Source organism: Drosophila elegans, unplaced genomic scaffold, assembly GCF_018152505.1.
Source record: "Drosophila elegans isolate 14027-0461.03 unplaced genomic scaffold, ASM1815250v1 contig_476, whole genome shotgun sequence".
NCBI lineage: Eukaryota > Metazoa > Arthropoda > Insecta > Diptera > Drosophilidae > Drosophila > Drosophila elegans.
This window is the reverse complement of record NW_024545863.1, coordinates 21944729-21957781: the sequence shown is the minus strand read 5'-3', so window position 1 is coordinate 21957781 and position 13053 is coordinate 21944729. Positions and strand designations below refer to the sequence as shown.

At 45.0% G+C, this 13053-nt stretch overlaps 1 protein-coding gene across 3 annotated transcripts in view; it reads right to left on the bottom strand.

The window, feature by feature from the left end:
- The window catches only part of LOC108147162 (serine/threonine-protein kinase Doa), a 34720-nt gene extending 22082 nt beyond the window's left edge, over positions 1 to 12638 (bottom strand). For 2 of the 3 annotated variants that reach the window (XM_017273490.2, XM_017273491.2), the window contains exons 1-2: positions 8622 to 8721; positions 5554 to 7446 (exon numbers count right to left, since the gene is read on the bottom strand). In XM_017273490.2, the coding sequence (XP_017128979.1) occupies positions 5554 to 7214 (1661 nt within the window). In that variant the 5' untranslated portion in view covers positions 7215 to 7446; positions 8622 to 8721. Of the gene's footprint in view, positions 1 to 5553; positions 7447 to 8621; positions 8722 to 10687; positions 10784 to 10912; positions 11032 to 12365 lie in introns of those variants that run through there. The other variant, XM_017273492.2, reaches the window with a different exon arrangement.
- Positions 12639 to 13053: the final 415 nt, after the last annotated feature.

Genomic DNA, 13053 nt, shown 5'->3' with positions numbered 1-13053 from the left:
TAATCAACTCGGCCGGGCCGGATGGCTAGCTCAGCTGTTGGCTATCTGGCAGGCGGCAGACGGCAGACGGCAGGCAGCACAGGCAGCAGCCCACCTCAATCTCTGGCCAAATGCCTTTGAGAGTACTTCATGGTTCGAGGAATGACACAATGTGAAGCAGTATGAACTGAACCCAGCACCCTAGACTCTGATCGAGGCCAGAAACTGTGTCAATAACACATCGGTAGCCCGCCAGGCAGCGCTCATGTTCATGCTCATGTTACATCCACTCACCGTTCACCACACCCACCCCAGAAGGCCCAGACAACGACGAGATCCACAAGTGCGGGTGGGCAGAGATCTTGGCGTGAATCAGCTGAGCTGATTGGGAAAGATTACTGACCTATGCAGTGCTCAATGCTCAAGCAGCTACTACCAAATTCAAGATCCAAGAAGTCAGGCAGCCACATATGCTAATAAGGCAAGCAAACCAGCTCTCATTGAGCGATTACGAAAATTTTTGTCGGTTTTCTGCTCACAGCTCGCCCACGTGGCCCCCAAAAAGCATCTAAATTTGGGCACAAATTATGAGAAACACAGAACCCAACCGAACTGAAGCTGAAAGTGACTTTGGCTACAAGTACGTTCGTTGGTTCCGACCTGCATATGCGAGTATATGCGAGTAGAGTATATGACAAAAGCTCAACGCCTGCGCACCCGCCAAGAAAACTACTTGAGCGCACACGCTCTGTATCTGGGATCGCTCCGTAGGCTGGAAAGACTCTTGGCCAAGCAGCGTTCAGCGATCTCTGATCTCTGACTGGCGTCTGTTGCAGAAAAGCCGCTTACGGCCTCGCGGCAGTTAATAAAAGGAATGGGCCACAGCTCCATGGTAGCCAAGCACTTTTGGCGTTTTGATTTATGATTAATGACGCGCTGCGTGCAAATTAGAACAGCTTTTATGGCCAACTGTAATTGGATATTAATGATTCGTTGATTCAGATACAGATTCAGAGCCAGAATCCGATTCCGATTTTGACAAACAAAAGAGTGGGAGGGGCAGGGGGGTAGGAAGCAAATGGCAAAGCAAGTTCATAATAGCTTCCCAATTTGGACTGGAGCATTTCAGATCGGTGTTGTGTAAGGTAATTGGCTTAATATTTCACTCAAGGCAGTCGAACGAACAGGTCGAAAGCTTGACTAATAAAAGCCACAATAAAATATTATCTTTGACCTAAAAGAACACGAGTAATGGGTGCACCGCGACTACCGCAAAGACGGGCAAATGTAAACAAAAGGTTTGGTCGATGTCAAACGAGGAAAGCTCTGATATGGAGGGGCATTAGATAAGATATCTTGGGAAATAGTTACATAAAATGTAGTGCTGCAGTAGCTATTTTCTGAAACTGATTATCTTATGGGTTGATCGAGGGGTTATCGTAGAAATTCGACTCTTTTATGGCAATAAGTTATGACAGTCTGTGAGAAACCAGATAAGATATGGCTGGGGTGAACCAAATAAAAACAAAGTTGCTTGCCCTGAAGAGGTTACAAGGGGCTATTTACACTACCAAGAATTTCTGCGGCGATTGGTTGATAACTTCAAGGACTGAGAAATCTTTATTCTAAGCCGCTACATTGGGTAATTTAACGATCGCGCCCATATTTATAGAGTTTCTCATTCAGCCGACTGCCCTTGAGGATCTTGCCAGCTCAGGCACACCGGGTGTTCTATATTGTTATTTTTCTCTGTTGGCCTCGACTTTTCGCAGGCACTCAGATGAGACAACAATTTTATGGCCAGGCCAATCCCATTTCTGGCTTTATCATTCCCCACATGTGGACACCATTTCCTTGAGCGATTGGACGACCTTGACCGATTCTTGTTGCCAACTTTGATTTTATGCTCGTACGCAGGCAACGAAACACCCCATTTCGCATTGTATGCCGCAATTAAACACAAGTAAAGACTATTGTGTTGTCTTGGTCAACTTCCTTAATGGCCTGCAATTTGTTCGCCTCTAAGAATGTGCGACAACAATTAGCATTAAGATCCAGTCAGTCAGATTAGCTAACAAATAATCCGCTAAGAACAATAACCCAGTACGACGCAACTCTGCAATTCTCTGGCCGTTTGAAGAACAGGATTATCTAGCTGGAGACATATACAAAACCCATGAAAATAGTTTCTGTGCTGCTGAGCTATTGAATTATGAAATTAATCATTCGAAAACCAGTTTTTTCATGATTTACATAGAGCAGGTGAGACACTTTAAACCCACCAGAGCTGCCTGCACTGCCAACCGGCATCAAACATTTGTTGCGGCTCGAGAGATTTTTCTTCGTTTTGTTGTAGCTTTTTTTTTGTGCTGACCCTGAATTTGCCATAAATACATTAAGCAAAGCGTAGCGCACATATGCGATTTGCCCTCCACCCCCTCCTGCGCTTATACAAATTATAAAAATATAATAAAAAAAAAAAAAGCGTTAACAATTGGATTTCAATTTTTGCTTCCAATGAACTGCAGAAGATATGCGTCATTTTGGCTTTATGCGTTTAAACACGAAAAATACCCGAAAGCAGTTGAATAGCCCAAGAAATGCTAGGGATGGCTCAAGGTTTGCTGTCATGGTTCGTGAACTATTTATGGCAGGCCAACTCAATAAATATTGAACTTTGCGATAGACAGTTCATCAGATGAGATGAAACCAAAGCAATTTTAATAAGTCGAATCAATAAACCTTAGGCTTGTGAACATGTTTGTGTCAATAAGCCAAGGCAAACTTTCTTGGTTCATGAACTGTTTATTGTATGACATTAAGGTCAATCTTTGGTACTTTAAAATTTTGATTAAAAGACTTCAACTGTTGACACTTCCGGAAATAGTAAATTCCAAATTAATGCCCATATTAAACCCCAATTTACCCGTCATTTAAAAATGAGTTTCTTGAGACTCCCAATATGGAATAATTGTGATTTTAAATTCTTAAGTTTGGCATGTTTAAATACCCATTTATCCATTCTTCCTATTTTTGTTTGTGACACTTGGGATCCAAAAAGTTAAGTCCAGCCCTGGTCGACAGAACTTGAATATGATTAAATATTTATATGGAATACATTTGTTTTTGTTTGGCTGCTCATTGATTAAAGCAGAAGCCAGTACTATACATATATCTTTGTCTTCAAGTGAAACATAATGAGAAACCGGAATTTTCGGTTTGTCCCCATGATTAAAGTTACCAACGGACCAAGGGCAAAAGGCAAAAGGGAGGGGTTTGGGTGAAATGCAAATGATTGTCGCGCGCCTTAAATGACAAAAGAAATGCCGTTACAAATATTGCCGAGTGAGTGTATAACTGATGAAAAGCAGAAATTATGAACAAAGAATGAGTAAGTGGCCAAGTATGTTAGCAGCCCAAACACAGCTGCGGGATTATGCAAATCCATTTGGGTGGCAGCTCTCGAATTGAGGGCATGGAGGAGCAGCAGGGCCAGGTGCGCAGCACTGGAGGTGACGTTGGCCAACTGCAAGGTCATTGGTTGCGACTGCGCAAACACCAGACTTGGGGAAGACGAAGACATCAATAAGCACTCACAGGCAGTTAGTGAGATGAGCACTGCAAATAATGGAAAGGTCTTTGTGCCTCAGCCTCTGAAGAAAAGGAGGAAGTGTCGTGTCGGGTTCAAGCAAGCAGCCAGTGTCGGGGTCTGGGTCTGAGTCTGAGTCAGTTTGATCCGTTGGTAACGAGAGAGATCGACCGGTTCAACGAACGTAATGAAATTTTTCGCCGAGATTACCGCCCTCCCCTCGGATTTCCAACAACCCAAACGGACCGAGCCGGCCATTACTGTTAACGAAAACAAACAACAGTTAAGCGAATTCAACAACAAGCCAAATTAAATATGCCATATGTACCCCGGCGATCGGCCCGCTCCCAAACTCACAGGCACTCAATTCGCAAAAGGAAGCGATGAAAATTTTTGTGCAATTTAAATCAAGTCTAGAAGATCTCTCAATACTGCATTGTTTTATTTATTCGTGATTTATGTGAGTTTACGTCTGGGTGCGAGTTTTGTATGTGTTTTTTTTTTTTGTGCGTAGTCAATCACCTTTCGGCTGACTCTTTATAGGAAGTCAATAAAATACATTAAAAGCATTTCATTTGGCGCTGAGAGTTGCATCCATTATTCACTTTTGTTTTCAGATCGTATGTGTTTTTTTCGATTAGGCCTGCCTTGCGCTGTCGGAAATCGATCGAGAACTCTAAGCTCAAGATCTAAGCTTTATTGTCAGCTTTTAGTTGGCTACCCCAGCTGCCGGCGGTAGCAGCATCGATTATGATCGTATATGGGTCTGCGGAGACAGGTCCGGTTTGTTCCGATCGTGATAAACGTCAGATAAATGAACCCGAGCAAAAAAACAGAAGCAAACCAAACACAAAACAAAAAACCAAATTAAAAGCCCAAAGCATAGCGGAGCTCAATAGGCTCCTCCCTTGAAAAGTGTCCCAAGGTGCGGAAACGGATAGTGACAGAGTGAGGATTCGGTATGTCCAGCTGCAGACATAATTGCTTAAAAACATTCCCAACGAAGGTTTTTAAAAAACTTATGGCAGAAAGACCTAGAGCAATTAACCGTCAAGAATTATAAAATAACTTCAGAACATAAAATGGTATTCCATATGAACGATCCAAATATAAATTGAAATGCACCAGTCGTAGTGTTTTCATAAATAAATAAATAGCAAATTAGTAAAAAGATCTGATATGGCAGACCTTACAAATCGGTCTTAATTTGTTTTGCTAATTGCTATCTAAACAGAAAACCTTTTAAATTAATTTGAATAAGTTGAGATGAAATTCAATCTTTGCACATCTTTTGGGAATCTTCCGAGTTCAATTGGCAAATAAACTTGATAATAGATACGACTTTAAAATGTGGTAAAAAGCAATAGATTAGTTATCTAAAATGCGTTAATCGATCAGAGCTTGAGTTTTATAGTAATCTAGAAATCAGCTGCTCTATAGAACGTTCACAATGCCAGCTAATAGAACATCTAACATGGGAAAGTGCCCAATGAGGTTAAAACTCTTGGGCAACCTTTAGTCAACAAAGCGACAAAAAAGGGGCAAATCAAATGAAGTAGGCTCCGTACTTGAGCGTAGAACGCTAAACGCTTTGCGGTTCGCCCAGCCCGGCGCTTAGGTTGCCTAATGAGCCGGACGGAGCTCACCATTTGGACACCGCCGCAACTCGGCGTAGCTTAGCTTATAAGTAGGGGCGGTGTGCTTGACCAAATTTGGCGGAGAGATCTTGAACCGAATCGTAGCGGCACAACGCCAACAATAACAAATATAAAAAAAATAAAAACAGAAAACAAACATCATCGAGAACGAGATTGAGTTGGGTTGAGCTCAAGTTGGAGAAGAAACAATGAGGAGTGCGACGAGGTGGTGACTTTAAATGAAGTGCGGACAGAACGCTTAGTCAGCAAGCTATCTGTGCCTTCACGCCACTCAAGGCTAGCTCCAGTTTTGAGATTCGAGTTTCCGCATGCTGAAGAGACACTCACTTATACTCACACGTCGTGGACCCCAAGTGCTCCGATCGTCGACGCGGCTGTTGCTTCTGGTTGTTCTTGTTGTTGTTGTTGCCATCCGCTGGAGGCAACAGCACGCGGTCGGGATAGAGCGGCTTGGGTGCCCACGAAGCAGCTGCCACATAGATGTCCGTCCGGGGCGTGGGTGGTGGCGAGGGCAGCGGGTCCGGCGTGCCAGCCGCATAGCTGTAGTATCCATCCTCCGGTTCGTCCACCACGGATAAGCGATGCTTGGTCCTGGCTTGTCCTGCCTCATCGCTATACAGATACTCGTGCATGGAGCGCGCGTACTTGCTGCTCTTCCTTCTCTGTTGGGCAGGTGTTAGCTGACTAGTTGGCTTGTTCCGGAGCAGCTCGCACTCATCCGGCGAGGCCCTTATCCAGGAACTGGCAGGCACATACTGCCTCTGCTGGTGGCTCTGCACTAGTTTCGAGAAGTCCACATAGAGCGACTCGTCATTCGATGGCTTGCGCTGGAACTCATCATCTTCATCACAGTGGGCACGGTGGACATTCTCCTCCACATCCTCATCCTCATCATCGTCATGGGGTGTGGTGGGCACACCCACGGAACTGTAGAAACTGTAGTTGCTGGAGGATTGCGAGTAAGAGCGATTGCGTCCGTAGAACTCCTCCTCGAAGGGTAATCCCTGCGGAAACTTCGTCGAGAAGGCCTTCTTGAGGCGCGGCGAGTCGTGCGAATCACTGGAGCCCGTCGAGGAGCCAGCTCCCTCTCCGTTGCGGGTGCACCCGTTGCTGCGCTGCTTGAGACTCAGCTTGGGCGTGGCCGGCAGCTGACGGCGCTGGGCCAGAGGAGTGGCTTTTCCGGCTCCTCCGTTGGTGAGATCATTGGTGGCCGCCACCTGCCTGCGCGCTGGCAGCGGAGGCTGCGGTGCCGGGTAGTTCTTGCTGGAGCGCTGACCCACGCGAGCCGGGCAATTCTCCTTGGCGGCCAAGCGGCCAGCCTGGTGAGTACGCTTCTGGCTGGTGGGGGTGCCCATCGGCTGATGAGATACTGATATTGATACTGGGCCCGCTGGCTGATACTGTTTCCTGGCAGTGCTGGGCGTGGACACCGGGCGACCAGCCTGGGTGGGCGGTGGTGGCGCCCTCGCCTTGCAGTGGCGTGTGGGCGCCGAGGTGGAGCAGGTGCTTTCGATACGGCGGATCAACTTGGGCGTCAGTGGCTTAACGCTGCCGCCATTCACCAATCGCTGTTGCTGCTGCTGCTGCTGGTGATGCGGATGAAGATCGGGCTGCAACTTGTAGCGGTTGCTGCTGCAATAACTGCTCCTCCAGGGCTGTTGGCGCATGAAATTCCCACCGGTTACACCCTGCTGGTGGATTGAGGAAGTGGACGAGGCGGTGGATGTGGACGATGATCCAGCCGCCGGGTTGTTGTTTCTGCCTGGCATCGATTTCACCATCGATCTGTTGGCTCCGTTGCTGCTCAGGGGTTGGGCAGCTGCTGCTCCCATTTGGCCACTGTTGTTGCTCATGCTTATGTTGCTGCTGGGGTTGTTATTGCTGGTGGTGCTACCGCTGTTGTTGCTGTAGCCACAACTGCCGCGCGGCACTCGAAAGGAGCTATATGGCCGAAAGCCATTTCCATACTGTTGACCAACGACTGGCATTTTGTTAGCTTTTTATGATTTTTATTTCGTTGTTAAATAGACTCGCTCGTTAGTTAATTATTCGTAATTACTGAATGTTGCTGCGGGGCAATGATGTTGTTTTGTTGTTGGCGGTAGTGATCTTGTTTAGAATCGGCGTTGAAATTTAAACTGCTTAAACGTTTACTTTAAACGCGTGCACTTTGAAGATCGCTTATCTCTGGCTTTATCGTTATCATCTGTATATCGCTGGCTGTTTGAAATTGAGAATTTTACTACCTTAATTTTCAATGCTGTGCACACACTTGGCCTGTCGCGAACGGACTACTATATAAACTACAGCGCAAAGCCAGATTCCATGTTTTACATTGGCCCAGCCTTTTATTTCTATAAATTATCGAACACTTTTCTCTTGTCTATTGGCGTCTGCTGCTGCTGCTGATTTAGCTGGTTGGGACGCCTGTAATTAACACGTTCTCGATGGCTTATGAGTTGGCCACCCCACTATCCATCAGCCAGCCCCTCTGCAGTTGTGCGACTTCTTGCTGGCCGCATTTCGTGTTTGTTTCAGCCACTTTTGGCCTGTCAGCACGGCGAGGGTCACAATTGAATTAGCTGCTAAAATAACCCTGAACCTTGACTGCGATTTAGCCTGTGGCAAATCCAATTGACCCCCAGGCACCGGCCACTGGCAAGTTCATTGATAAGACCCCCAAAACGCAACCAGTTAAGGCTTTATGCAATTCGCAGACCAAGAGAAATTCGTTGGTAGTTGGTAGGTTGGTAGAAAGTGTCTGCACATGCGCTGAGCTCAAAGACCCGGCTTCGAACAGGTCCTCCTCCGACCAGTTTTCACAATTTTTACTTTTTTAACCTGATTCAAAAAGGAAACGCAAGTCTTGGGCTCCAAACGGGTCAACAACAGCAGCAGCAGCGCCAGCAGCCGAACAGCAACTTGTTGTGACGACATGAGTAATAGTATCGGAAATGGGTGCAAAATCCCTTGCCCAATAAAAACACAATCGGCACGTCCGGTTCCCCCAAGTCATCCAGTCATTGCAACCCGTCTTTGATAAGTCGTAGGCGTCGTCACAGTCGCTGCTATCTTATCTTGGTTTAGTTAGCCCGAGTTGCCTAAGGTTTGTCCCCCATTGGCCAGTGATTTTTCCTGATCTAAAGCTCAAAATGCCAGGCCAGAGTATGCACAGCATTGAAACTTCTCGGAATAATTGAGGGGGTGTTTTGAATTGAAATTCCGTAGGCGGAGAGTCAGCGCGAATTATTATTTTTGGCCAGGATGCATAAACAAATCGCGGGAAGCGCACAAATCACACGATGTGCTCAATATGCACCACACAGACACACTTTTGACAGCTGCATTTGTTAAAAATTATAAACAATAATGGCGAAATATATATGTTGTTGTACATTTCTTTCAAAAAACACTTGGTGGCGGTTGCACGGCGGCGACGGCGACGAGCGAAGAAGCCAGCACCTCCATTCGCTTTCGAGTTGTCGTTGCGACTGAGCAATCGAGCGACAAGTTGGTAGCGAACAAGTGTCGGTTGGCTGCTGCCGTGGCCGCTGCTTTGTACCGCCGCTGCCTCTACCGCTCGACTTCGCAGCTCGCTGCTCGCATTTCCAGTTTATTACAGACGATCGAGCGAACGATCGGGCGAACGCCGCGAATTCGCCGCACCATGCGTGCACCCAATTGATGGCTTGTAATTTAAATAAAAAATGATTGAAATTGAAAACGATCAACGGCAATAAAACAAGAGGATAGCGGAAATGCGAGCAGCCGACAATTGAGAATACTATTCCTTATCTTTTCGTTTGATATTCATATTTGGGCTGCGTTTTTCGGCCACTTCCGCGTTGCAAGATGTCACCAGCATTTGAGTAATGAGCCGGGACAGGTCGATTAATCTGCTGCTGCTGATGCTGCTGTTGTTGTGGTTCATGAACACTTAGCCAACGTGTTTTATGGCAAATGCAAAAGGTTAATAAACAATGACAGCAGCAGTGGCGGGCATGAAAACGTCACTTTATCGACAAAGAAAGCGGTCGCTGCTAGTGGCATATAAATTACAAAATGCGACTCTGATTAAGCCAACTCCCCAAGATGCTCTTGCTGCAACTGCCTAAAAAGGCCACGCCAAGTGTATTAAACAATAATAAATGCGACAACGTCGCGCCTCAAGTTGTCCGTTGTTTTGAGTAATATGCAAATACGCTTTAAATACGCAGGCGCATAAATTAAGGCAAGGAAATGCAGGGGACAACCCGCCAGGATCAGCCAGATTCGTCGCCCACGTTCACCGGCCTCCCGAAGGGGGTCAACACACAAAGAAATCGCTGAGTCCGCATTAATTTACAGTAAACCAACTGAAGAGGATGACTCTTCACTTGCAGGAACCAGCGAAGATTTCACTTGCCATATATGGCGAAACGTTAATTTGTCTTTCTGGCTGCTCCTGCTGCTCGAGCGGCACTTCTTTATGGAGCCATGGACCATTAAATACACGATCGTTTACAAGCCATTGAAAGAAAGCGAGTCCCAAGGAGCACAGAAAGCTGCGTGGGCAGGACACTCTGTCTGCCACAGCTCCGACAGCTGGGGAAATACCCGTGGATCAGTAGGCAGAGCCAGATTACATGAACAAGACTCTTGTCATCACGGGGATATTTCCTCATTCACACCTAGAAACATATAGTTTAATACGTTATTGTTAAGGAAGATGTCGATGCGGGCCCATAACTCCACACTCAGGTTAATACTTCCTCTTTAACAGAAACGGAAGATTACATAGCAGCAGATTCAGAGAAAATTATAGTAACTTGATATTCCGTTACAAAAGTGTACGATTTCAGTATCATCTGATCTGATGGGAATCAATAAAATTCATGCGATGTGAAGGTTTTTCATTTTCAATTGAATAAATGATTTGATCCCGTCTCATAAGAGATACCTAAAGAACTAGTTTATACATTTCAAAGCCCACAAACCCTGTTATTTCGCAAAGTTCATTTCAAGCGTGTGAGTCACAGGGGCAAAGAGTAACCTAATGTGATCAAATTATTTTCCCTTTCAAAGGTTTAGATTTGTTCAATCAAAAATTCGCAATGGTTAAAGCATCCTTTCGGTTAAAAACTCGAATTCTAATTAAATCTTTAGACCAAGAACAGAACTAGATGTAGTCTTCGAAAATACGGTACAAATTATCAAAAAAAAAAAAATGCCAACCCAAATTGATTCATTCGGAATTAGGCTAAGAAAACGATGCGCGCGAAAGTTTACACAAAGGGTAATAAAATCCTTCGGCAAAAACAAGATGTTATTTATAGAAATCAATGTCAAATTTAAATCCATTCCTCCGAAATTGTTTGTTCTTATTGTTATTAAAACATATGGGACTTTGGGTGAACATAATCGATTTTCCACCCTGACCCATGGACAGGGTATGTTCAATACATCCATCCGATTAACTTACGTGGGCTCCTTGGTTATCTGGGCCTTCTTGGCATCGAGCTCGTGTCGCCTTCGCTTGGCCGCCGATCTGGTGTGATGTGTGTTGGTGATGCGCGGCCTGTGGGCAATGGAAACAATGGATACGATGAGTACCGAGATGCCGTGTGCTGCGAGACGGGTGAGTAATTCCTCACACAGCTCGAAGAGCAACCCGCGAATATCGGAGAATATTAGACGAAGAACTTACGGCGATGGGGCCTCAGCTAGGGGTGGCGAATGATCGGCAGTATCGTGTCGTCGGCGCTTGTCTCGCGTGCCCGCCGAGGAGCGATCCCTTGAGTGGTGGAGTCTCCGTGTTCTGGGCATCTGAAAAATAGTATACAGAAATTGTCAGTCAGTTGGTGCATTCCGCGCACCTGGGAGAGTTATAATGCTTAGACGCTATTAGATACATTCATATAAATTTATGAAATATAAGGGAACGGTGTTGTGAGCACTGGGAACACCCCCTACCACAACCCAACTGCACTCTGTTCCCACCCAGAGGTGAGTACAGTACGGAATACAGCTGGCACGCACACTCGCACACACGCGGCAGCCTAACCAAATTGCAATGCCTTTTGCATATGTATTGGTGAGTTGGAAAAACAGACCACAAATAAAAACCTAAAACCACAAACTTTCGCATTTTAATTTGCCAACAATCAGGCCATCTATCTACCTTGCAATTTGCTGTTGATTTTTTTCACGAGCGCGAAAATTGATTTTTGTTGTAGGCTGCGCTCCGCTGACTTTGCTTTGATATTCTTGTTGCCCGTCCAAAGCGTCTCCGTTTTTGTTGTTGCTTTTGTGCCTGCTGCTTTCGCAAAAGACGCAGTTGTTGACCTGCAAGTCCTGGCTATACTTTGTAGTTGTAAGCACGTCCTGGGCTTATAGATCACTCTAAGTTTTGTGCATTTGCGTTGGAAATCGTGTTTTTTTCCCACAATTCACGTCACTTGGTATTTAATTCACCACGTCTGTGAGGCAGTGTTGGGTACTTTTTGTCAACAGTGTTGAAAAGTGCTGCTGCAAAAGAGTTGTCGAGTTGGCGAAAAAACTTCCCCACACAACACGTTTTGCGCAATTTTTAAAATAGGCAGTACAAAAAATATTTGATTTAACTTTTGTGTTTTCTATGATAGTAAAATAAACGAATAAATCGCTAAATATCTTCTCGAACATTTTAAAGCTGACAAATAATAAGAATATGTTTATACAACACAAAAGAACATTTAAAAAATTAATTATTTTTGCAAAAAAATAAAATTGGTTTCAAGTTGAAAAGTGGTGTAGATCTAATTAGTGTAGAAAAGCGTTTTCTTTTTATATACGAATGAAGGAATTTAAGAAAAGTGCTTTAAAAATTAATTTTAGATTTTGTTTACTTCAGGGATATTTAACAGCAGTTTAGTTGATCAATTGATTGTAGCTGTAATAACTAAGCGATTTTTGTTTGTTTTGTTTTCTGTTGGCGTGGGTCAACAACTCTGGCAACGCGGCGTGCTGCGAGTCAGCTGTTCACACTCACGCTCGAGTCTGCGCCTGTATGCGTGCCTCAAATCAGTGGACAGGTAGCATTTTTAGATATCTTGTCTTTCGCTTTTCCACTATCTTACTAAGCCTTTTCATATCTTGTTTTTGGATTTCAGCTGCCTTACCTCTTCGTTTGCGTGTTGCTGCGTAGTATTGGCTGGGGGCGTGGCCAGGGGCGGCGCTGGCAGGGCTAGAAACGGCGAACGAGGCAAATACAAGCGCTGCCACAGACCGCTCAAAAGTTGCGTTAGCGATTGCCAGGAGTTGTGCATGAGTTTGTCCTTAAAAGTGGGTAGTTGTGGCCTTATATTAATCTTTAATCGCGGTTTGTCGCCTCTTTGTAATTTTTTCACTACTTCTTTGGCGCCTTTTTACGCTTTTTGCGCGTAATCCATCTCTAACAGCTTCCCGCCGACTCAAAAACCCGCCTGGCGTTCGCCATTTGGTTTGGCTACCTTTTGTTAGTAGCCTGCTATTTAACTTTGTAATTAATACGCGTGAAATTGCAACGGATTAAAATTGAATTGCATTTAGCGAAGCGCGTCAAAGAGCGGGAGGCGGGGAAACACCGATAACACAACCGATACCATCGATGTTTTAAAAATCCATCTTATCGATTGTTGATGGAATCATCGATTTTCTTCCATCTCTAACGATGTTTTATCGTACGATATTTCATGCTGTTAACTTTCCACTCCAGTTGTTGCACACTTAGCCTGGCTCCACACCATTTCTTGCACTCTTTCTCTTTAACTTCTTAACATCTGCTCATTATTTAACACCACTCATGAAAAATATGTAAATTTTAGTTCT